At 36.0% G+C, this 27,176-nt stretch overlaps 1 protein-coding gene across 4 annotated transcripts in view; it reads right to left on the bottom strand.

The window, feature by feature from the left end:
* DPYD (dihydropyrimidine dehydrogenase) overlaps positions 1-27,176 on the bottom strand; it is a 981,230-nt gene that overhangs the window by 490,027 nt on the left and 464,027 nt on the right. For all 4 annotated transcript variants that reach the window (XM_049875731.1, XM_049875734.1, XM_049875732.1 and 1 more), the window contains one exon: positions 17,644-17,859. In XM_049875731.1, coding sequence (XP_049731688.1) covers positions 17,644-17,859 — 216 coding nt within the window. The remainder of the gene's footprint in view (positions 1-17,643; positions 17,860-27,176) is intronic.

Below are 27,176 nucleotides of genomic sequence, written 5' to 3'. Positions count from 1 at the left end.
ATATAATTTTTGTTTATTTAAAATATTACCCAAACTTATGTCTACTTATGTTTCATGATTTTATAATTCAAGGTAATGCATAAGTTATCAATTAAATAATGAACTCAAAGTTCTTATTTCAGATGTCCTCTAATTAGTCATACTTGTTATGTTCTCATATTTTCATAAAAAAGGCATTTTTGCCTTAGAGGCATGGGATCATCATATCTTTTTCCACATGAACACCAAATAACATATGTTAAAAGGAGGAACTGTAAAAACATATGTGTACATTAATACGATGTGATATAGCCTATCAGAGGTGAAACATGGCAAGCAAGCAGCATATTTCACATTCTGAAACACATTTTAAGCCTCCTTTTAATCACGTAATTTAGGCCTCAGTTGTGTTTCTCAATTGCTCACTACACAATCGCTGCAGAACTCAAACAAAACCTTCAGTATAAAAATGACAACCCTTTTGTTTCCACTAAATCCTTATTCTGTCATCCACTGGCAGGGAGCTTTCCAGTCTTGTTCTCTGCCAGTCCTTACCAGTTTGCCAATTACACAAGCTGCTTCCCAGACATCAGACACAAATTCCACAAGACTGCTGTGCAAGCGTACCCTAATTAACCATCAGCTTAATTAGACAATTTACTGTGTAATTAGCAGGCAATTAGTCAACACCTCTCAGATCTTATTGACTGCTGTGACAGCCTTTCCTTCTCTGCACATTCCAATACATAACAGCGACCATGTTTCTAGCACTCTCAAACCTGTACGACATGGTTCTGGGTGAAGTGAGTAATATTATATAACAAAGGAAAAAAATCAATTCTTAGCCTATCCAATTACTGAACTGTTTTTAAACTTCTCTCTCACTTTTGAATACAGGAAGTCAAATATTAAAAACACTTTAGGTACCTGCTCCAAAAATGACTATAGAGCCAACTTTTTAATATGTTTTATTTCATATTTTAAATGTAAAACGCTTTAAATTCCATTTAGTATGAATTAGGTTCCATGATCGGCTATGCCCATAGTGATTTGAGTAAATTTTCTGACTGTGTGTAGGAGACTTACACGATTAAATCCCATTAACATTAAAAGCAATTACAGACACAAATCCCACACACACTGATGGAAGGTGCTCTAGGGCCGGCAAGCATTTTCTAGTTTTCTTTCAGTGAACTACAATGAGGTCCAGGAACCAGGAATCACAACTGGACATTTACATGTATGAATTTTACACGAAAAAGTTTTTTTTTTTTTTTTTTTTAATGTTTTCCTCTCAGCCCATGTGTATGTCACGAAACACCCACTGCTCTTTGCAGTCTAATTTCTTACCCCTATAAAACACTTTCCATTTTCCGGGGATTTACTGATTGGTAACTAATGAGATCCCAACAGCTATAAGGAAAAACAACCCTTCTTTCTCTTCAAAAATAATAGAAGGATACTTTCTGCTGAATGATTTAAAAGTCATAAAATCTTCTGTTAATGGAAAAGAACAAAAAGGAAGAATTTGTGACCACTCCTTTACTGTTTAGTTGGGTAAGCATCACCTGAATTTTCTGATATTCCAATATACTGACAAACTACAATAAATATAAACTACCTAAGACAACAGAATTATTTCTGTAGTATTTCAACTTTCCCATTAGCAACAGTTTTCTCTTTCTTCTTTTCTGACTTTAAGGCCCAGAAAATTCCAGGCAAGAAGAACAGTTAGTGAAAAGCCATAGGTAAGAATGAGGCTGACTTGTTGGAGGAAGCTAGAGAGCCCAGTGTGGCTGATGCCTACTTCGCTCAAGGCAAAGTAGAAAGAGATGAGGTTTGAGACAGACAGGAGCCGTACAATAAAGTGATTTGTACAAGGATTTGGATTTTAAGGGCTAAAGAAAGCCACTGAAATGTTTTACGTAAAGGAGGGATATGATCTGATTTAAGTTGTAGGAGGCAATTCTGGCTGCTGGGTGAAGCAGGGAACGTAGGGCAAGTGAGGAAGCATGAAGGCTCTTTTAGGTAGATGCTGGTACAGAATCCAGGAAGAAATAATGAGGGCCTGGATATGGGTGGTACTAGTGGGGATGAGTCCTTATGAGACAGCACAATTACAGCAATTTTCTACAATTTAATAAATAATCATGTAACTATTTAGTGTTTTAGTTCATCATTCGAAGTATGGTAACAATAATTTTTACTTACATGGTGTTTTACATGTTACAAATCATTTTTACATGTTACAAATAATTTTTTTACATCTTTTATTTATTTTTTAAATTAAATTTGAGCATCACTAGAATACTGTTAGAAAAGCAAAGTAGTTATTATAGTCTTTTTTTTTTACAAGCTAACATGCTGAGGTTGAAAGAAGTAAATTGTTGAGTCACATTATGGAAGAAAGAGATGACCCTCAACGCTTTTCTCAAAACAAAGGGAGAAAATTAAAACACTTAAATAATAATTAGCATAATTGCCTCTAAAACCCATAACTTAAAAATTTAGGGTATATTTCACCCCTCCAATCTTTTGAACACAAGCAACACTTCTGTGCTATAACACTTAACAAGAGAATCTTAGCATACATTTCATTTATGTTTGGGGCCATACTATTTATCCTTATACTGATCAAAAGATTTCAAAATACAATGCAAATATTTGCAAATATTTCACCTCTTTAAAAATCATATACCACACGTTGCAGCCTATTTTAGGCTGGGTAATTTTTTTTTATATACTTGAAGATTCCATTTATTTTTTATACTTGAAGATTCAAATAGCCTTGTAGCAATCTCACAGAGCTCCAAAAAAAGGGAATGTCACTGACTAAGGGCCCCAGCTGTTGCACTCTGAAATTCATTCCTGCATTTGTACCATGGCCACGCTTCCCAAGGGTTGCTCCCAGCCAATGGCTGAGCAGGGCCTGAATACGAGGCAGGCCCACTCCTGAGAGACCCTCTGATGGTTTTGCTGAAACTTACTTAGACTGCAAGGCGGTCTAGGTTGCTTCCACCCTATCTTCCTTCCTTCTCTGCTTCACTTGAAGCCAGACTTAACAATTCTATCTTACAACTCTCCCAGCCATCCTGATTCTCTCCACATTTTTTCTCATACACATTTCACCTAATAAAATCCTCAACCACATCTTGGTATCTGTTTCTTGCAAGATCTGGAGTAAAACAATCCTGCTGTCATGTAAAAAATGCACATGATATAAAAAAAAAAAAAATCAGTATGAAAGAGATTTTATAAAATTTAAGGATTTTTTTTTCCATAATATGTTTTCATGAAATTAACATTGTCAGTAATTAAAATTCAACATAGATTTTAATAATGTAATACACTGAAATGTAAATTTTGGCTGAGACTTTAAGGGAAACAGAAATCAGTCACAAAAGTAAAATGTTCCCCTTGCAGAAATGTCCAAGTAGATGACAAAAATTTTTTCAGGGAACTCTTACGCACTTCAACGCCAATAAGAGTACAAAAAAGAAGAAAAAGACAGGGTTGCTGGAGATTATAAAATGATCTCTTTGTCAGGTGCTAACGATGTGTTAAGAGTCCCACTGTTACCTCAAATCCCAGGGGAGGGGCTGCAAAAAGACTCCTCAGAACACGTGATTGTTTCCCCTCAATTTTTCCTTTTGAAAGGGTGGTACACAATGGACAGGGCCCACTCCTGCTCGACATGTCCAAAGGGTGGATACTGAGTTGTTTGCTGCTGGAAGATGAGCTAAAAGAGATGTAACCCCACGGAACCAGTCTGCAGTCCTAGGATTGGTTAAAGGATAAGCAAGATTTTCCTGTGGACCAGTTAAAGGACCCATATAAAATAAGGCATAGTGAGGTCAGTTGAAACTCTGTTTAATAAGGACTTCTGGAAAGACAAACAAGTCTCATTAGAGAAAAACTGAGGTACTCAAAGGGTTCATAGGTTGCATTGGAAGTAAGCTATGAACAGAGATTCAGAAGAACCCATAAAAGCACCCGTACAATCACTCAGGAGAAAAAGGAGTTAGCTTAAAAGAATGTATGTCTCCTAGAAAATACTACCCAAAGTTATATTTATCCTGTAAAGTAAAACTAGTCTTTAATGGTTAATATTATTTACTAATCTAACATTTATAATATGCTGAGCAGTGTATTACATTCCAAAACCAAACTGTCCTGCTGATTAGACCAGGGGGCTAGTCAATAGGCACTTGCTGGCTCCTCCATTTGCAAGGCATTTTACCTGGCACTGCCTGAAGGTCACAGGACCTGCATTCCAGAGGCTAGCATCCAGGCAGGGAAAATAGACACACACAGGCATGCACACACACACACACACACGCACACCACATAAAGAACCTATTCAATTTTATAAGTGTCAGCTGAATAGTATGGATCATAAATCGTACAAAAGCTCAGAGAATGAAGAGAAGATAGCCATCACTAGGATCATCACTGCCTTGAAAGATGGTTTGGATTTTTATATTTGAATAGGAGGAGATGTCTTCCTATGAACGAGGAATGGCCAAATTAAGGTATAGACGACACAAGCAAAAGTCAAAAAGTCCAGACTGGTTTAATCAAAAAAGAGAGTTGCATGAGGGGAAAAGTAGAAATTATTGCTGAAATGGTGAATAAGATTTATATTATGATTAACAGTGACCTCCAAATTGAATTATGTAATTTCCCCACTTAAAACCTCTTCAGGTTCCCTGTTGTCTCCACACAATCACATTTAAATTCTTAGCCTTACAGGTCAGGCCTTTCCCACAGTCTCTACGCAGCTGTCATTTTATGCTGCGTTATTCTAAATCTTTTAAATATGTTTAGCACCCTCATGATCCTGGATGTCCACATGTTATCTCTGCTACTTAGAGTACAGACCCGGCTCAAAGGTGAAGTCATTTTTCTCACTTGAAAAAAAATAAATAAATAAGAAAAATACACCTTATTAAGTGCCCTTTTAGTCTTAAGTGTCCTTACTGTTTCACGTCAACATTCAGTCATCTCCTGCCTTTTGGTATATAAATACATTCTGAACTAGAATTTCAGTTTTTCAGGTAAACCATTTTCGCATATGTATGTACACACACACACACACTACATTGTCAGGGCCTTATAAATTTGTGTTGAGAAAATGAGATAAAAAAGAAAATAAATAAAGGACATTAGCAAGAACTCTCGGGATACACCCAGTCTGTCCACCTACTTAAAAGTGGCACTTTATTTGATTACAGTTTTAGGTAAATTTAAATTTTAATAGAAGGAGAGGGTTTGCCAGGAGAGAAGTGAGAAACGGTTACAAACATATGGGATATTGTGTAAAAAGATGCAAATGAACTGCAGAGCAGGATGAAAGGGCAGCAATCAGACTTCACTGAAGTAAAAGAAGCAGATGGTGAAGTAGGGTAAGAAAAGGTAACTGTGTGTGAAAGGGCAGCCTGAGTGAACACTCCTTTAAAACACCAATACCTTCCTTGTGCATCTAATGACACATTATTTCAAAGTAGTGGTGACCGAGTATGAAGCACATTGTAAATTATGTAAGAAAAAGTAGAATAACAGGAACTACAATTTTACTAAAACTTAGTAAGTCTTGCAACAAAATAGCCAATGTACCTACAAGCCTTTGATTAAAAAGTTGACCATACAGTAATTATTGGGTTTTATATTTAATTTTTTTAAGAAGGATAATACAGTAATGTTACCCAGTTAGGGTCTTTGCCCTGGAGCAGTCGAGCCAATGAGACATACTCCATGTCAGAAAGAGAGAGAAGGTTTATTGAGGAGATGTATACATCATCAGGAATCTGGCAGTGACACAGGCTGTCTCTATGGAGTCCCAAAGAGTAATTTTACATTAGAGCTTATATAGACTCTTACAGGATTAGAAATGTCTTTGTAGTTACCTGGCCGGACATATGGTCAAGAGGAGTAATTCATTACAAGATAGTGGCAAAAGACTCTTTATCAGACTAAAGAGATATATATCAGACACCTACCTGGGCTCTGATTTTCCTGTGGGGGGTTGTAAGTCACAGGTGGTGGGACAGAACAAAATTGTTTGTATCAGATTAAAACAAAGAACAAAATCATTAATATTAGGCCCAAAGTCTTTAACAGAGGTATGGGAAGGAGGAGGCTGGCAGAGGAAGGAGGAAAACTTATATAGGTTCATCATGGCGTTAGTTATGTCAAGCTCTCAGTTGCCCAATTTGAAATGTCGTAAATATGTTGAGCATTGAGGTCACAGTAATGATTGGGTTTTATATTTAATGTTTTAAGAAGGATAAAGAATATTCTTACTTAATAATGACTGGAATGTTGTTAAAGACACATAAAATGCAGAGCCAAGGAAAGTAATATGGAACTTAACTCATGTTAAGTTTCAACCAAAGACTTCATCATTTTAACAGATCCAGAATGTGGAGTTTTGTTTTTTTTTTAATTGTGGTGAAAAGGTACACAACAAAGCACACAGCAATTCAACAATTTCTGCATGTACAATTCTGTGACAAGTCGTGTAACCAGCCCATCTTTTTCCAAATGATTCCACTACCAGAAACAAACATTCAGTGCACCCTATGTTAAAACAACTCCCTATTTGGAATATAGAGATTATTAGCTAGTTGAATTTAAAATCTCCAAAAAAAAAAATTATGCAAGACAGAGTAAGGGTAAAATCAGTTTCTCAAACAGCAGGATTTTACTTAAAGAAATTTCCATTAAGCCATAATTATGAGAATTTTCCATTAACCTTAATACCAGATGCTTAAAAAAAAAAAAAAAGGATCTGAATAAGAGGTATTTTTGTTATAAGAAAAGTTTTACAGGCTAGCCCAGATCAAAATTATACATGACAATTTATATTATTAAAAAGTCTATTTGAGTCTCACCTTGTCCACTCTACTAAAATGATTAACTAATTAACAAGTGTGAAATCACAGCCTGAAACGGAAAAGAGGTGAAGACGTAATTACATTGGGAAATTGATTAGTCTATTTCATAGTCATCTAGCCCAAATTGTGAAATAGAATGTAAAAAAACATTGGGGCAGTTTAAAGAGCTTCAATGTTCTACTTGTTCAAAAAATAATAATTTGGCTACAATTAAATGATTTCTACTTAATAGCAAATATACACACTAATCTGTGTATTTGCTTATTGTATTCAATAAGCAAAGTCTGGCATACATGGCATGGTTACAAACTGTCATCAATTTAGAACTTCAGGGACAGATAATGGTGTATTTGTTAGATTCTAACTTGCAAGATTTAGCTTCAATATTGCAAGCATACACACAAATGCGTGTACAAGCATGCACACATTCTTATGTTCTTGAAGATATCCACGTTGTTTTATAGAAGAGCTAGCTAAATAGTCCCAAACTGAACACTTAGATGGAATCTCCCATAGGACTATCACATTCAAACTGTATCCTTTAAATAAAGTCATTTGACAATGTATCAATTTTATAAATTTCAATAAAAGAAATCTAAACAATTAAAAAATTTAACCCGAAGACAATCAAACTATTACTACACAGAAATCATTTGTGATTTTAGCATGTTAAAAGTCCTCCAGATGAGATGTTTACATTGAATTTATTTAGATAATTATAACTCTTTAGTTTTATACTAGGTATATATCAGGAAAACAATAAAAAAAATCGCATAAAAAATCATAATTCGTTATGTACACAATTTTGGAGCTAGAAGTATAGCAGTGAAAACAATGCACTGGACTGGTGTTCATTTATTATTCCACAGTCTTTCATGACAAGGTGATATAGAAACTCTTAATAGTAACAAAATAAATCAGTTTGATTTAATGTTTTAAAAATTCCCAATCTCTGTTTTTGATAAGGCCTTCCAAAGCAAATTACAAAAGTAAATTGTGATGTTCTCTACTGTAATCCAAAGAGAATTAGGCAGGCTCTAAAATATTACTATGTAATGTATTTGTGAAATTTGTCTTAACAACTCTAAATATTATTTTTAGCATTTATAGTCCTGACAGTGTTATTCCTGAATACTCATCTGGTTGATATGTGCTAACAATTTGTACAAATGCAGGCAACTTCCTCTCAATTAAGATAATGTGGATTGAAAAAAGTTTCTTGAAATTCACATGGGAGAGCAGACAACCTACATGGTAAAATGTCTGCAAACCTTATTATGTGAAGGAAAACAGGACTATTTAGAAAGAAAAAAGAAAAGGCTGTGGATAGGACATGAGAGCTGTCTCCAAGTAACTGAAGAGCTGTCATGTGGAATTGTGATTCAAATTAGAACCCTCTAATTATTCATTCATCTAACAAGTATGTATTGAGTCCGTCCTATCTGCCAGACATTGTTCTTGGCACTGGGTAGACGATAGTGAGCAAGAGACACAACATTCGTCTTTTTATTGCACTTACCTTCAAGAGGCTAAAAGAAAATGAATGAGTAAACAAATAAATGATCAAGAACATGGTGAGTTCATATGGCAATAAGTACAGTGAAGAAAAAAACAACCAGGGTCATGTGGCTCAGAGACTTTGTGTGGTCAGCAAAGGCTCCTCTGAGGGGGTAACTTTTGATCTGAGAACTGAATGAGAAGCAAGAACCCATTATGTAAAGATCTGAGGGCAGAGCATTCCAGGCAGAGTAAACATCAAGCCAAATGGCCCTAAGATAGGAGGGTGCCTGCCATGTTGGAAAACTAGAAAGGTGGCCAGCATGGATTGGGGAAAATAGTATGGAAGAAGATTGGTATGTGATGATAATAGATTCACAGAAGTAGAGGATTTTCAGAAAAAAAATGGACTTAAAGATAATTGGGCTCAATCCATTTGTTCAATTTTTTTTTTTTAAAGAGTACTAATAAGCATTCTCTGTCTCCCTCAGTCTGCCTCTCTTTCTCTGTATCTCTCCCTCTCTCACTGACAGTGTATATCTCTCACTCTCTCGTAATAAAAGTATACATAGAACCTCAAGAGAAATAAAAGCAAAGTTGCCGCTCTGCTTGAAGCACAGGGTGAAGGGTCCTCAGTACACCTGCTCAGCTAAACTCCTGGTCTCTGCAGAACACTGATGCAGCCAAAGTGCCCTCATTTCAAATATAAAATAATGAGGCCCAGAGAGGATAAATTCTAAAGGAGCATGAATCTGAGGAGCCTGAATTTGCAATCAAATAGACCTTAGTTCGGAGCTCTGGTGGCACAGTGGTGAAGTGTTTGACTGCTAACCAAAAGGTCGGCATTTCGAAACCACCAGCTGCTCCTTGGAAGCCTTATGGGCCAGTTCTACTCTGTTCTGTAGGGTCGCTATGAGTTGGAAAGGACTCGACAGCAATAGGTTATGTTACCACAGTTTTGCAAGTTAGAGCCACCTGTTACAAACAGCCAATTCTTGAGACAGGGGTGAGGTGGGTAGCGAGAGCTTTATTATATATCATTGTATGGAGACAGAGGGGAATGATCTCCTCCTAAACCTATCTGTCTTGAGAAACTGGAGGCCAGCTGGAGTTTTATAGGGAAAAGGGGATCTGAGTTTTAGGAACTTGTGGAACGTTCGTTCTCTTTCTGTGTGGTTTTGGTGGTCACATCTCAAACATGTTAATCTTTTCCTGCCATTATCCCATCAGCCCAGGGGGTAACTGGTGCCATCCTGGTGACCATCGTCCTGTTTGACAGCCTTAGATGGATAGCACTTATTTTTCCATGGTCTTAGGGGAAACATTGGTTAACTTTTAACTTTTAGAGGAGCTAACACCAAAATCATACTTGGAGACAGAGACAGGATACAGAAGGGAAATATATACCACAGGTACTGTTCAAGACATGGCTGAGCAGCCTGTTCCAGTTAGACCTTGATTCAAATCCTGGTGTAGTGAATTAAAGTCTTTTGATGGGAGGAAATATTTCTGTGTACGGCCTTGTAAACTGACTCGACAGCGATGGGTTTTTTGGGACTTGCTCTAACCACCGAAATCATGTTGTGTGATTTATAAGCCTAGGCTTCAAGAGGCCTTGTAATTTCCCCTCTTGCCTTTTTAGAACACCACCACCTTGTGAACTAGAGTAATGTAGCCTCCTTGAAGATGAGACCACATAGAGAGAGACAGGCCCCGTCATCTCATCTGAGGACCTAGTCATGCGAATGAAGCCATCAAGAACAGCCAGGCACTAAGCAGTCTGTCAGTTGATTGCAAAGACATGAGTGAGGCCAGCCAATACCACATGGAGCAAAGGTAAGTTAACCCAGATGAGACCTGACTAGATTGCCAACATACAGAATCAAGAGACGATTACTGGTTGTTGTTTTAAGCCATCAAATTGTTGGGTAGTTTGTAAAAAAAAAATTTTTTTTTTTTGATGTGCAGCAGTAGAAAGATAGTACAGAAATCAGTTACGTTTGCTAACATTGCAAAATCCTAAAGCATGGGCCATTCACTTTGGGAATGAGAGGCAGGTGGAAGCTTAAAAAGCTGAGAATAGGCTGTTAGCAAAGGTTGGAAAAATGGTGGACAAATTTCAGTGGAGGCTTGAAATGCAGTGTGAAAATTGTCATTGGAGGCTGGGAAAAGAGCAGTCTGTTACGGGGATGGATCACCCAATAAGCAACATATGCACAGGCTTACTTCTGCTTACTTCCTAAACTGTAGTGCACAATTTCATCTGTTTATCACCACATCAGAGATGTGAAACCCATGTGAAATTGTGCACTACAGATTAGTAAGTAAACACAATGAAATCCATGGGTACTGGTTTACTGTAAGCCAGTACGTACTTTGCTTAGTGGTTAACCCGCCCTGAGCCTGTATTATGTAATGGCAGAACAACTGGCAAGAATGTTGCTGGTGATAATTTGGAATATAGAAAACATACCCAATGCATTTGAAGATCTAAGGAAATTTCTGGACAGAATGCTGAAAGTATCAGTTGAGTGTTTCTATCAATGAATAATAAGGTAATGGAAGAGAAAGAAGAAATAAAGAAGCATCTATTTAAGAAAAATTTACAGCAAATTAAAGAATGCCCAGAACTTGCTGAGTTGAAAAATAAAACTGTTCCTTATACACAGTCTCTCCCAGATGTAAAAAGCTATTCTCAAAGTGAGACATGACTTCAGGTTAAAGATCAAACCAAGAGTGTTGCTGTAAGCCACTTTATTAAGGCATTAGAAAGATTTGAAGCAGAGCCTAGCAGATTCTCTCAGGTAGACAGTAAGGATTCTAAGAATCCACAGTGCAAGCAGCAGGACCCAAAGTGGAGAAATATCTGTCTCAAAAAGAATTATAGATGTATCTTTAGGGCATGGAGTCAGCTCTTAATAGATTCACAAAGTTTTAAAGAGAGTTTTGTAATGACATCACTGCTGACTAGAACTAAAAGAGATAATTCAAAATGAAAATGAGGATAAGGGTTCTAACACTCTATGGGTAGGCACAGGTTGGAAAGACTACTCAATGAGTCATTTCTAAAAAAATAAATCTCATAGTACCAAGGGCCCAGGGAGCAGAGCCAATGGCAGGTACAAACAACCTGCCAGGGAGCAGGAACCACTGACAGGAAGAATTAGAGCTTAATCAAGGAACATACCCTAATCTCAATCAAGGAATGTATCCTGCCCTATAGAGGACCCCAACAACATGTGCTTAAATAAATTTCAAAATTGCTATGGACCAGTGACTTCTATGAGATATATATATATATATATATATATATATATATATATATATCATGGTGATCTTGCCCATATCGTTTCCTCATGGATGTATGGGGTCTTGGTTGGTGCAAGTGGTTAACACACCTTGGATACTAACTGAAAGGTTGGTGGTTTGAGTCAACCCAATGCACCTTGGAAGAAAGGCCTACTTCTAAAAAATCAGCCATTGAAAACCTTATGGAGCATAGTTCTACTCACTCATGGGCTCACCATGAGTTGAAATTAACTCAGCAGCAACTGGGTCTATAGGGGAAGATAACTTGTCTTTCTGTTTCATAGATTTCTGGATAAAGAGAAGCCGCATCCAAGGAGCCTCATATACATTTGAAGTTGATGAAGATCACAAGGTCATGGACAGAGCCTAATGTCATGCTGGATGACATTTTCGGTATCTTGAAAAGGGGTGGTTACATTTTGCATATGGGAGGGATGTGAATCACAGTGATCAGAAGGCAGGCTAGATAGACCATTTTCAAAGATGGCTGCAATCATGTTCCATATTGTAAGCATACCCTTTTGAACTATGATTTTGCTATTCCTCTCATTAATAAATGATGGCATTTCCTTACTTCTTGAATCTGAACTGACCTTGTATTTGCTTGATTAAAAACACTTAGTGATGTCTATAAATTCTAAGTACTCAATAAACAGCTGTTAATAATATGAATAAGGAACCCTGGTGGTACAATGGTTAAGTGCTCCTTTGCTAATCAAAAGGTTAGTGGCTCAAACCCATCCAGTGGCTTTGCAAGAGAAAGACCTGGCGATCTGCTCCTGTAAAGATTACAGCCTAGAAAACCCTATAGGATAGTTCTACTTTGTCACATGGGGTTGCTATGAGTCGAAATTGGCTTGATAGCACCTAACTCCAATGACAATAATATGAATAATAATGATGATGAAAACAACAACAACCTACAATATTAAACACCATGCCCAAGATAATGATTTAGAAATAGTTTTGTACAGAGGATCCCAGGCTACAGCTCTTTTATCTACATTGCACTGCCTCTTCATATTTGTTAGCCTTTCTCTAGGGTATATATTTACTTGGAAAAACAAGACAAAATAAAAAAGAACCTACTTTAAAATCAATAATTTCTTTATGGTAATAAGTTGTACTAACATATTCCATGGTGTCTCAGAGAGCAGAACTAGAAAACATGGATGGAACTTATGAGAAAGTAGATTTCGGGGTTTATAAAATTAGATCCTTCCATAGCTAGAGCCCACCACTTATCTATCAGTTTGTCGTACTGTAGTGGCTTGCACGTTGCTATCATGCTGGAAGCTCTGCAGCCAGTATTTCAAATATCAGGAGTGCCAGCCATGGTAGGCAGGTTTCGGTAAAGTTTCCAAACTAAGGCTGACTAGGAAGAGAGGCTTGATGATCTATTTCAGAAAATCATTCAGTGAAACTCTATGGATCACAATAGAATATTGTTCTGTATAGTGCTGGCAGATGAGCCCCCTAGGTCGGAAGGCACTCAAAATACACAGTGGCAGCAATGATGGACTCAAGCATACCAAAGTTTGTGAAGATGAGGCATGAGTGGGCAACACTTGGTTCTGTTGTACATGGGGTTGCCATGGGTTGCAGTCAACTTGATAGCAAGTAACAACATAGCTATAGCAAGCTGCCTTAAGGATCTAGCATACTCCTTTTAATGGGAAACATTCAAGAACAGGTTACCTTTCTTCTATCAAGACTATTGACATATGTACCTAGATAGTTGGGCCAGATGATTTCTATGTCCCTTCTTAATATTGTGTGATTTTTACTCTTTTTTATCAAAACTTCTCTGTATTTTAAAGGTTTAGGAAACAACTTAAGTGTTAAAACACATTGAGAAATCCCACTGACATTTTCATTATTAGACATGTATACATGTTCTAAAACAGACAATATGAAAATTTAAAATTGGCCTTTTCACCTTTGATTGAGATCAGTCCTCAGAATGGTCAATTTTTTGTAACTGCCTGTTCATGTAGCTGAAAAACAAAAACTCAATATGCTGCTGCTAAAAAATCGATTTATTCATTTATTTATCCAACAAACATTTATAGAATATTTATCGGATCTCTTCTATACAGTAAGCATTCTGCTATGTGGTATAAGGTTACATTTTATGAAAACAGCTACAATCACTACTTTGGTTCCAAAGAAATAATGAAGAATCTTAAATATTTCCCAATTTTTAGTTTTTCAGAATCTTATGTTGAGAGGGACCTATTTACTCAACATCTGATACTTATTAAGACAAAGCATGTACATTCAACGTATTTTCTAATTAAGAATCAATCACGAGTTTACTCCAATTCCTGTATATACCTTATAAACGAAGTGAACTGTTGCTAAAGTTTGAATTTGATTCAGGATAGTAATAAACACTTTCTTGTTAGTTTATCAATCTGTATAACGATAAAGATATATGCAAATTGCATTAGGTTCTATCCACTTGTAGTATATAAATCATATTTCCCCGTGAGGACAAAATTCATGGAGACAGCTAGTGAAAATAATTTTTTTTTTTACACCTATTTCCTACCAATATTTTGCGAACACAGGTCAAGAGGTTATTCTATGTCAAGTCCAAACCATTTCTAATATTCCCAGTTAAAAGAGCATTTATCCAATTTGTTTTGATCATTTAGCTTTACTTTAATCTTGGCAGGTTGATTTATCCTTGACTTCTTAAAATTTAAACTTGAACTCAAAATATATTTATATAGAAACATAATTTTTATAATTATATTTTAAACATTATTTTATCATTTTTATAAAACTTAAACTCAAGAAAAGCAATCTAGGTATTTTGGGACATTCTTGGAAAGAATGATTTTGGGAGGAAGAATATAGTTAATAAAATCCATCTTTGATGTTATTTAACACAGAAGGAAACACAGATCTTTTTATTTTTGACATTAAAAATCTGATCATTTGGCTCCCTAAAGAAAGCACATACAGCTTTTATACAAACTGCACAGTAAAGAATAATAATATTTCTGTTTACTGAGATATCAACTGGCATTTCACTGTAAGTCAATGGTCTATCGTTGCTACAGCATATTAGACCTCAATCTGGCATCTACAAATGTCAAGAGTATAAAAAAATACAGGATGAAAATCAAAAGCATGTTCTGAACTCTGGAAATAGGAAAAAAAAAAAAAGGAAACAAAGTTCACCTAAACAAATTTGCTGCAGAAATCAGTGCAATATTCAGCTGTCAATCTAGAAAAACAACGAGGGAGCCACACTGTCAGTAGGACAGGATAATAAAATTTCCAGCAGATGTTCAGGCAGGGCTCTAATTTTTACTGAACTCCCTTGGCAAGCGTTTAATTTCTTTATCATATGCAGGCTCGGCAAATTGTGCTTCATCAAAACTGTATTTTGAAATATTAATATTTCATATGATAACAAAACTCCATAGAATAACCTTTGTCATATCAAGAACATCCAAATTTCAAATGTCAAGATTCTGAATTTTAATGCATTTTAAGTAGCTTTTTGAATTGGCATAATAAATTATAATAAGACTAATCTAAATTTGTGTGCTATAATGTTACACAAATATATAGTACATATAATATTTTAATAAAATGTGAGAAAACTCAGTAATGTGTGCTCATATTATTGAGTTGTATGCTACAGCATTTCATCAATAAGAAAGCACACAGCTCCTAAGACATATATTCACAACAGATTCAATCACAGTATAAGAAAGCAAAGCAGAACAAAAAAGTGGACGCAAACTGAATATTTTGCTAAATCTTGTATAGAAAGTAGCATTATATAAGCTCAAGGTGGCACCATTATATTTGTCGTTACAGTCTGCACAAATATGTTTAAAATAGTCTCTGTACAAATATTTTGTCGTACCCATCATCAAAGAAAGTAAACTAGGGTCCTAACTCCCCCCCCCCACCACGCCCTGGTCATTAGGTTTCATGTGCCAAATTTAATTTGCATTTGTTCATAACTCTCCTTTTGAACCAGCACCACAGACTTCGGAATTGATAGATTAAATTCAAATTGGGGGTTTAGAAGGAAGGGAAGTTAGCTTCCACATTTCTTTCTGCTGGTGATCCTAATAAAAGGAACTACTCCTAGGCTGCTGAAAGAGACAGCATCACAAATCAGTGCATGTCACCAACAGAGTAAAGATAGAAGTCTCTGATTAATCAGAATTCAATTTTCACAAGCCAAGAAACAGCAAATTCAAAGCAAGCACTTTTATTTTTTGGCTACGATTCTTCACATGTCCCCCATTAGCCACCTAAAACTGTTTACATATAAATTTTTAAAATAGAACAACAAATACATAGTCTTTAAATACTATCTGAGACTCAGTTTTCCCCCAACAGATTAACCATCTGATTACAGCTTCACAGGATGAATTGAAACAAAGGCAAATACACCACCAAAATTCTACACAGGTTGTAAACAATTGACTCATGGTATTCTAAAGCGGAAGCCAGTATTCTCTATTCATTTTTGCACTTTGTTTAATGGAAGTTTTTTTTTTTTTTTTTTTTAATTTTAGCCTAATTATTTGAAAGGAATAACATCCCTTTACTTGGCTACTTAAAAATCTGATTTTTTTTCATGCAGTGGCTTCCACACTCATGAGGAGTCTCTAGATTTTTCTTCACCACTCTTACATGTAGCATCCTGGAAGGCTGTCAGAGTAAGACAGCCATAATGTTTTAGCCATAATAATGCCGGCTATTGATCCTAGTAAGAGGAGAAAGAAAGAAGGAAAGTGCTTAATGGGGCGTGTTTGTTCTCTAGTATTTTCTTTGCCTAAGGATTAGGCTGATTTAAATAATGACACCCTTTTCTTAGCCACTAAATTCATACATTCTTATACATTAATTATTACTAACTACCGGTTAGTACTAAATACATCAATAGGTTTAGCATTTAAAATGTTATCAGTAAAGGGTCTAAGAATGCTTAATTCTGCTGTTCTTTTCTAATTCAAAATCCTTTAAGAATGGAATCTTTGAAAACATGCACTTGCTTCTGTGAAAATATTTTGTATATGCATTGTGTACTTTAAAGAATGTATATGCATTGTGTACTTTAAAGAATGAATGAATCTCAACTTCAATATAGACTTCATTTTCTACTTAGTGTGTCCACTTCTGGTGTGAGTACAAAGTCACAATGCCACATGACTCCCAAGGTATATGTATTTTGGAGAAAGTTTCTGCATTCAAAAGTTCAAAAAGAAACCTATTCATAACCAGCACCAACAAATTACACTGAAAGATTCCTTTTGACATGAGTTAGATCACAGAATTTTATGCAAAACAAATCCACTGTCTCTCTGAGTTCAAGCGTCTTCATTCACACACATCCCAAAATCACAAAAAAAGAACATCAAAATAGGAATTCATGGGGTTGCAATTATTAAATGAAATAGTCACTTTTGTAATATTTATGTTTGTGACACTCTTGAAACCATATACAATGAGAAATATATGCTCCTCTTCTGCCATGGGACAGAAGGCATGGAAAGAAAGGAAAAAAACTTATGTCTGAATAATGTACTCGTGTGCATGAGGGGAGTTTCTTTTTTCAGGAAGCAAACAGGTCCAAATTGTTAATCTCAAAATCTTCAACTAACATACAAAACTGTAAATTTACTTTTTTTTTTTTTTTTAAATAATCACTGTAATGGTGGTATCTGACAGGATTATTGGGAGGATCCAATGAAAACACTTATATAAAGTACATGGCACTCTGAACCACAGTACGTGCTTGCTAAATGTTAAAAAGATCTCAAACAGGCATTTGTGTATAAAGTGCTCATTTGTCTTTCCAGTGTAGTCAAATAGTTTAATAACTATCATTTCTTGGTCAAAAAAATCTTTCCAGTATAGTATGCATTCCCTAATTAAAGTGCATGATAGGCATGTAAAGATGACTTTAAAAATATTTTCTTACCTTATCAAGGGAGAAAGTTTTGGTCACAGCGAAACCCCATCCAGCTTCAAACGCTCTTCGAATCATAGATGCACTGGTAGCTGGAGTTGCACTAGCAAGACCAAAAGGATTTGTAAACTTCATTCCAGCCATTTCCACGCTAATGTCCACCAGATCAATAGGAGTGCAAAAGAGGGGTAGTTCAGGTTTGGCAGAAACCGAAGCTCCATATTGTGACTGCAAAACACAAACAGCCAATAATTGCTCTTGCATCACATCTGATTTGTCCATATAATCTCTTATAAAAATCGCTTCAACACAGCGTTTGAATCAATATAGATTAAATCGGTCTGTTTACAATGATGAAACCTGGCAACAAGTCAGCAGTGAACCAAATTCATATAATATCATCCTTTTCTGATCTAAAAGGCAGTATGGAGAGTGTTAGCAGAAGTAAAATCAATTAAATAAACCAACGAAAACATCTGTTTAAAACATACAAACACAAGAGATTCAAACACGAGAGGGAATAATTTTACAATTTACCTCCTAGCTTCCATTAACCCTTTGTACTTAATTCGTGGAAACGTCTTTAGAGCTCAGAGACATGGACAACGGCAAGTCAGGAGGCCTAAATTCAATTTCCAGTAATCTCACTACTGTTTATATGATCTAAGGCAAGCCACTTGACATGTCCTTGTCTTTTCTCCTCAGCAGTTCTCAGTGTGGCAGCAGGAATACTCGTTGCCTAATTTCTACCTCATAGAGACACTGGAAAATGCATGAGAGTATAAACCACACGGGCACATCTAATTTGGAAAGTGGGTAATGTACTCAGGTGCATGAGAGATGGTTTTGTTTTTTTTTTTTTTTTTCCAGGAACCAACCAGGTACCAAACATTTAGTGTCAAGACCTTCAACTGCCACTCAAAACTCTACATGTTCCTTTCTTAAATGGTCACTGTCACCATGCTGCTCACAGGATTATTGGAGAGATTAAATGAAAACTCTCATGCAAAGTGCACAGCACACAGAAGCATAGTAGGTGCTTGCTAAATGTTATTAAAGATCTCATCAGGCCTTTCATTTGTAAAGATCTTCCCCTCCCTCCTTCCTTCTCTCCAATGTTTCCTTCCCGCTCCCCCTCCCTCCCTCCCTTCCTCTCTCTATTTATCTCTGAAAGACAAATAATACTGGAAAATATAAAAAGGATGAATTTTTTCAGTCACAGTGGTTACTGAATGGATATGCGTTAATTCAAAAGTAAGAAATTCTTTCTCTTGTGACTCATCACTCAGAAAAAAAAGTTATTTGAGCAGAACTTTAATTTTACAGGAGTGTGTCCTGTGTAGATAAAGATTGCCACGACTTGCATAGAAATTGTTTCTGGCCCTCCACCATTTATAATGCAAAGCAAAATACACTTAATATGTAAAAAGGCATCAAATCTGTCAATTGAAAGACTAATGTGTCTCTGGTACCTGCGAAAAAGTGCCTGATGGCGTCTGGGCTTCAGTTATGGTAGACACCTTCTGCCAGGGGTATCCTGGGCTTCGGAGCACATTTCTAAATATTGGTCAGTGCTGTTGTGAACATAATTTCTCCTGTCCTCACACAGGACTGAGATACTATTAAAATGATTACCAACAAAAACAAAAGCTATCATGTATAAGGTAGGGAAATGGGGGATAATTTGAGACCTGTAATTTGATGTGCCTGTGTTGGGGGTAGGGGGGCAGTGTGTGTATTCACGTGGATACTTACAATGGGTGTGGAAGAGAAACCACCCTCAACGGTATTTTCTTAGCTCTGTGTAATCATGATTTAAATTGAATCAAGCAAGCTTTAGCTTACTTTAAGGAAGAATTTCCTGGCAGCAGGAGTTGATTAATACTGGGAAAAATAAAGATACACCTTTCCGATTTGAGGACTCTTGTAAACAATATTGGGCAAGCTTCTGCCTAATACTGATAGCAGAAATATACACAGCCCCATATTTGGAATGACACAATATGCTTTCTTCTCATTTTATGGTTTTGTCTTGAAATATCTACTTTCCTTCACCTTTAGAGCTGAATTTTAGTTTGTTCATAACTGTAACTATATATAGCATTAGGCAACAACCCAAGGATGGAGAAGGCAGATACGTATTTATAGTTCAACTAGCATTTCCTAATTTGTGTAGTTTCAAAAAAACTAAGCATTGCTCTGGAGATCTGACGGAGGCTTCTACCTTAATACTTAGAAAGGAAATGATAAGGACAAACTTTGTAAGATTTTCTTCAAGCTTTAACACAATCAAAAAGAACAAACCAAAAGAAGCAAATCAAACAACAAGAAATAAATACACACAGAGAGAACTCTTTAAAAGGAGAAATACAGCTTCTTATAAAATATTTTTTTCTTTTATTGACAAAAATGCTAGGTACCGATGTATATATATGTGTGTGTGTATGGAAATAACCTAAAAGCTTCGCTTGGAATAGGCAGTCTTCATACTGAGCACACACGGGGCAATTTTTGTTTTGTCTTTGTGCCATAAGGTAGTGCTACAACGACCTGGTCCGTTCAACCTCATAACATACCCACACCCTAACATACATTTCCTTTTTTGAGCTTTAAAAGCCTATACCCTCTCTGAACCCTTGCTCAGGAAACTCCCACATCTCAAACTTCAGTTCTCACCACAGAATTAATTCCTCCCAAATCCTAATCTCATCCTCTACATTCAGATTTCCAACAGGTTTTAAGACCCTTTGGAAATGGATGCTGTGTTGTTCCTTCAGATCGATCCATCCAAAATGTGCCTCATCATATTCCCCGGAAAAGAATCACTGTCCAGGTTTTCAGTTTCTGACAATACTATTTTTTCCAGTCATCCAATAGTGCTAGTCAATAACAGGCGCGAAAAACAACCTGAATGTTGAACAAGGGGGATTAGTTCCATAATGACACAACTGTAAAAAGGAATGCTATGCCTCCATTCGGAATGACACAGAAGAAAAAAATGTACAGATGTGAAAGAATGTATATCATGTACTAAGTGAAAAAAGTGGGTTAACATTTTATGTAAGTCCAACGTTTTCAGTAAACAGACTCATCAATCTGTCATGAAGGTTAAACACCAGAGTTATCTCTCAGATTTGGGATGTTAGATGACTTTTGATTTTTAAATGTTTGCTTATTATATTCTTTATATATGTGATAATGAACATAATTCATATGAGATAAATAAAATCAAAGATATAGTTAAAAAAAAATTTTAAGTGAAACTTTAAAGCCTGTTAAGTGAAGACCAAGGTAAAGAGCCTGCTCTTTAGTGTCCTCCACTGATTGTCCTAGTCAGTCTTTTCAGGTATATTTATTATTATTCAGAGAGATAAAAATACTTAGAACTAGAACGATCAAAGGGTTGATGCACCTTCAAAGCTTTATTTTACAAAGAGGAAACTAAGGCAAAGGAGGTTAAGTGAACACAAGTTACTCAGTTAATGACAAAGCCAAAATAGATATATACATATTTTTTTCTGTCTTGTTGGCTAATGTCCATAAGCTACCCCTCAGAAGTAAAAGGTTTCAATCATTCCTCCTCAAAAATATTTTGTGCTTCCCTGCTTCTGTATCTTTGACATTCCATATATTTCTTTTTCATTTACTCAAAAATTCCCCATTCTGAAGGGCTATCTGGTCAAAAAAGATAAAATATTTTAACTGGTTCACCCCTAAGGCATACAAAAATAAAATTCTTTAAATTTATTCATTATATTGAAAATATCTGGTTATATGTTTAAGCACCAGCATGCTTAAAACTTTTCCATATCTTTCAGGAAACAAAGTTCAAATTCCTTTGCATGTCATATACTGGTTGCTGCAATAATGTTGTGCCACTATACCTCAAAACCCAAACTCATTGCCCTCAAGTTGATTCTGACTCATAGCGACCCTATAGGTCGGAGTAGAAATGCCCCATTGAGATTCAAACTGCCAACCCTTGGGTTAGCAGCTGAGTTCTTAACCACTGCACCACTAGGACTTCAAAATACCTAGCAAGATTCATTTCTTAACATTCATATGGAACAGATTTCATTCATTTATTTATTCAGCAAGTATTTATTTTCAAATACAGAGGTGAACAAAGCAGACAAGGTCCTGCTAACCTAGAACTTAAATACAGAAAAAAATAAATAAAGGTATCGACCCAATCAACCACAAAATTAAAATTACAGATAGGTTATCAAATTGTTACACATGTCATATATTCTCTTATACATTTCCACTTGCCTAAAATACAACTCCAAGACTTTTTAATCCCTTAAACTCTTAATCATTCTTCTAATTTCAACTCATACAAGCATACATTTCCTGAGAAGTTTCATTACAAACCTCCATGACCTGGTTTGATGTAGGTGACTCTTCTCTCTGCTACACTGCAATTTAAAATATGCCTCTACCTCAGTATTCATCATATTGGACTTTACATTTTGATTTACTTATCCATTTCTTCAACTAGAACATAAGCTCCTTGAGGGCAGTGACCAATTACTATCACCACTGGAATTAGAAAAAAATATATATATAATCCTTACTCTTGAAGGTATTTTGGCCCTCAGTAAAGATATAGATAAATAAAGTCACTTTTCCATATGGCAACCCTCAAATATTTTTTAAAGAACTACTATATACTTTCCAAATTGCTTCCCCTCCCCTGCCCAGCTAAACAATCTTTTCTTTACAGCAATTTTTAATACAAAATATCTTAGTTGTCCTCTGTTGGTGTCTTAGGCTGGTTTCTCTAGAGAAACAAAACCTGTTAAGCATATAAATATATATAGAGAGAGATTTATTTCAAGGAAATGGCTCATGCAGCTGTAGAGGCTATAAAGTCCCATGTCCGTAAGTCAGGCTGGAGGCTTCTATTGACTCGTAAACCCAAGATTGGCAGGTAAGACAGCAGGACTCTGGCTCACAGGCTGTGGAGGCTGACAAATCCCAAGATCCACAGGTACACTGCTAGCTCAATATCCCAGAAATGGAGGTCAGATAGACAGGAGCCAGCTGCAGGATCCAGAGTGAGCAAATGCCAGAGAGCTTTGCCAGCAAGTCCACCTAAATTGGATGCAGGCCACACCCCCAAGAAAACTCTCTTTCAACTGACTGGCTGTTCATAACAAATCTCATCATGGAGGTGATTACATTATATATGTTTTCATTACAGAGGTGATTACATCATTACATAGCTGCCAAACTACAGTATAACTGCCAAACCACTGAGAATCACAGCCCAGCCAAACTGACACACAACCTTAACCAGCACAGCTGGGTATCTCATTTACCTATATGCTCTGAAATTGAGGAATCTGTTACCATAGTTGAAAGGGTTCAATACAAGAACTTCAGTTTTAGGTACATGCAGTTTCGCCCCTTCCCTTCCCTTTCTAAAGCAGAGATGATCTTATAATCTGGACATTAGCAGGCCTTTTCAGGTTGTTCAAAATATACATAATGGAAAAACTGAAAGAAAGTCACAGAAGCAAAAAAGCGTAAGGTAATACCTGAGAGAAGGAATGAAGAGCATCAGAGAAGGAAGGAGTTGTAAAAACAGACTAAAGGTAAGACTTGATGTCCAGCAGACTTTTAGAGTGTAAAGATAAAAAGTAATATTTATTTTTTAGAAGCCATTGTCAGACATGTGAGACACAAGACAAATGCATGAGGATGACTTTTTAAAAAATTTGCCCCCTCCACCTTGGCCTTTTCTTTTCTTTTTTTTTTTTGTTTTGAGGAGATTAAAGATTTTAGTCACTTTCCATCCAAATTTTAAAAATCAACTCCACAACTATAGACCATGAGAGTTCTCAAATTTATATGGCTTACACTTAAATTTTCTCATTTCATTTCTATCTGCAAATCCCTTCAAAGCACATTACTACCCACAGATTAACACATAAACTCTTTAGCATTATATAATCCCAATTGTGATCTGGCTTGTCTCCCACTCCTCCTGTTTAGCTAAACTCATCTCCTACACTTCTTCACAACATCTTATTCTTCAGTTCATTAAATCACTTATAATTTCTCAAACAAGACAATCTCATTAACATATCTATGCCTGTTGACTTTTTTTTGGTCTGAAAATTTTGTTCCTGCTGGTGTGTCTGCTTTGAGAATTCCAACTAATACTTCAATAGTCAGCCATGGTGTCATTTCCACTAGGAAACTTCCCTGGCTCCCCACAAACAAAGTTATTCCCTCATCACACTTTGCACTTGTTTGGTTACATGTATGTGTCTCCTATTTAATATCAACACCTAGCAAAAGACTTGGCAGAAAGATCCTTATAATATACATTGAATATAACATACTAATGACCTTAGATACTTAACCTCTTTTTACATCAGTTCCCAGTAAGATGACAATGAGTTTAAATGAAATAATCATAAGCTTTTCTCCAGATATATAAAATGTCTATGATTCCAACGTAGAGTAACGTTCAACTCTAACCTCTGGAAGACCACTGAAGGTAGGAACAGCTCTCAAAAGAGCCATCTAGTGGTAAAGGTAAGTAACTCCTCAGGGCAATTAAGTTACTCCGTAAATGTACCTATACAGATAAAGATACGGATATGTATGTACATTCTATAATTCAATTATATAAAGTGACATGAAAATTTTAGCAACCTCACAATTTTTCCAAGGACCAGCCTAACATAAAGTATTTTTTTCTTTCCTCCTGATTTTTGACTAGTGGCTTAGAATGCACTCCTTTGGTGGCAAGTAACAGAAACTAGCATCAGATGATTACTGTGAGAGTACAAAAGGATCTCATGAAACTCAAGCGGGAATGCAGCTGAGCCTCAGGAGGGCCAGAAACCCTTGCGGCAAGCCATAAGATACATCTCTACTCTTCCATATACATCTGTTTTATTCTCTCTCCATCAACTGGCTTCCTCTGCTCCTTTATCCAGAATGCTTACCCTACCCCGCCCACATATACCATTAAAGTTGATATTTTATTTTTCAGCCCAATCATTTTAGAAACATGTTTAAAGTTTTAAAAACTGTAACATCTAGGCCAGACTCCATACCAATTACATCAGAATCATTGAGAGTGGGGCTCAAGCATTAGCTTTTTTTGGTTTTTTGCTTTTGTTTTAATTCCTCAAGCGATTGCACTGTGCATCAGTTGAGAACCAGTCCTCTAGCCATGTGAACGCTCTTCCTAATTCCTAATTCACATGTGAGGCATTCTGGCTTGGCTCAGTTGTGTTATATGTCAACCTTATTCAAATAAATGGCTACTGGGGACCTGTTCAAAAGAATGAAGTGTTGTTGTAATCTGGGCAGATACTCCAAAAAGTACTGCTATGGCTCTTTATCTGTTTATAAAATATCAGCATTGACAAATATCAATATGTTGTGCAAATACCAAGGACTACTACAAAAATAAGATACTTGCTTTATTTTCAAAATCATCAAGGTAGGCGTATAAGCATCGTCTATTTTCAAACAATACTATGCTAGACCCAGTGATAGGTGTTTTCTACTTCTCTCTTCATGATCACAACTCTTTATGTTAGGCATATTACTCTCCTATTGCAGATGAGGACAGGCAGTCTCAAAGAAATTAAGGTAAGCGACTAATAAATTGTACAGTAAGACCCGAATTCACACTTGCACTTACTGCATTATATCAAGCTGCCCCCATCTACATAAACATTATTTTTCTAAAGTATTAATATCCTCAAAATAGGAAACTGGCCTGAAAGTTATTCATGATGATTTGACTGAATACACACACGCACGCTGACTGAATACACACACATCATAGAGATAAACACACACTGAAAAATCAATTATGAAAAATAAAATCAAAAGTATATGCCATCCAGGTATTATTAAAAAATCAATCACAGCACCTTTCATTTGAGAATGGAAATAAAAACAAATACAATATTAAACTACAATGGTCTATTGTTTTTATACTATTACTCTTTACTGCTGGTATTCTACTATAACTGGTTGGGTTACAGAAATATAGGCAGATAAATCTGCATGGATAATGGTTAGGTTATTGGGGAAAATGAATTTGCATCATAATTATTATCCCAATTGTATTTTTTCCTAATTTACTTTACTAGAATTAAATTTTTTTTAAAAAAGTGCTATTAAATGGAAGACTATCAGTAGTGTTATATTTGATTAAAAAAAGAAAATACCACTATGTCCCATCCAATTTAAAATCATCAAAGAGCTTTCACTCGCTCATTTTATTTATCTTTCACTGTGATATAAATAGAATGGCCTCTATCTTGGGGTGCAGCTGCTCTAGAGCATCCATTCTAAGATTATTTTAAGGCAAAGAATAAATAACATTGTGTAGCTACTTATGGCTAGATTAACTCATAGGCTGGATTAATGTATTAATTAACTCAAGCTCAGTTACTATGCACTTTGAAGAAATATCTATTGAGGGAGAAAAAAACTTACAAAGTAAAAATTAATTTGGATTAACTGCTTTTAAAGTAGAAAGACCTAGGTATAGTGATTACAATTATATCACAAAATCAGATTCCATTTCTCCATTTTGAGGAATTATTACTTGTAATGAAAATTTTAGAAAAGATATGAGGCTATAGAAAATTTTCTAAAAAACAATGATCCTATTTTATTCCCTTATTTAAAGGACTATATTCACATTGACCATTGACCATAATATCTGTAACCTGAGCACAGAGTAAGGCTAGAAAATTAAATGAAATTAACTCAAATCCATGTGACCTTTTTCTCCATCTAAACTCTAACGGCACCTCCAGCTATCAACTCTTTAGCAAATTAAGGTAGTATCATACAGAAATTTCTTCCATCGCAACAACAAAAAACTATTCCTCACCCAGTTTTCCCCATTTGTTTTATGATACTATCACCCATCCAGTTTAAGCCAAAATATCTACGTACAATTCTTGATATCTCTTCTCTCATTTCCCATTTCTATTCCACCAGCAAATCTAATGATTTTATCTCTAAAATATATGATTTCATTCACTTCTATCCATTCTCATTGCTATCACTATCTCTTACCAGGAAAATATCTTACTGGTCTCTCTGCTCTCCTTGCCTTCTGCTCCAATCCACTCTTTCCCTGGGTGTTTGCAGTTCCTATTCTCTCTTCCTGGCATGCTCTTTGTCATGTTTCTGTTTCCATGTAAACTCTACTCCCATCACCAAGTACCAACTATTTTAGCAACCTAAGGTAGTATCACCAGTGAGACTAGTCAACTTGTAAAATCTGTTCCCTAAACCATGTGCCCTATGACCTATGTTTCCCAAGCACATTCAATGTTTCCACAGTATTTATTGAGTGTCTACTATACGGCAGGCATTGTGTCCAGGTGCTAAGAGCAGAGAAATAACCAAAGCACATTTTCTAGTCTCATGGATCTCATGTTACAGGGTGATGGTGGGGCAGGAAGGAGACAGACAACAATGCATATGTGTGTGTGTGTGTGTATGTGTGTGTGTGAGTTTAAGTAACTTCTCAGAAATAGAATACAGAG

This window comes from Elephas maximus, chromosome 3, assembly GCF_024166365.1.
Source record: "Elephas maximus indicus isolate mEleMax1 chromosome 3, mEleMax1 primary haplotype, whole genome shotgun sequence".
Taxonomy (NCBI): domain Eukaryota; kingdom Metazoa; phylum Chordata; class Mammalia; order Proboscidea; family Elephantidae; genus Elephas; species Elephas maximus.
Note: the sequence above shows the minus strand (reverse complement) of the source record. Positions and strands in the feature narration are given on the sequence as shown.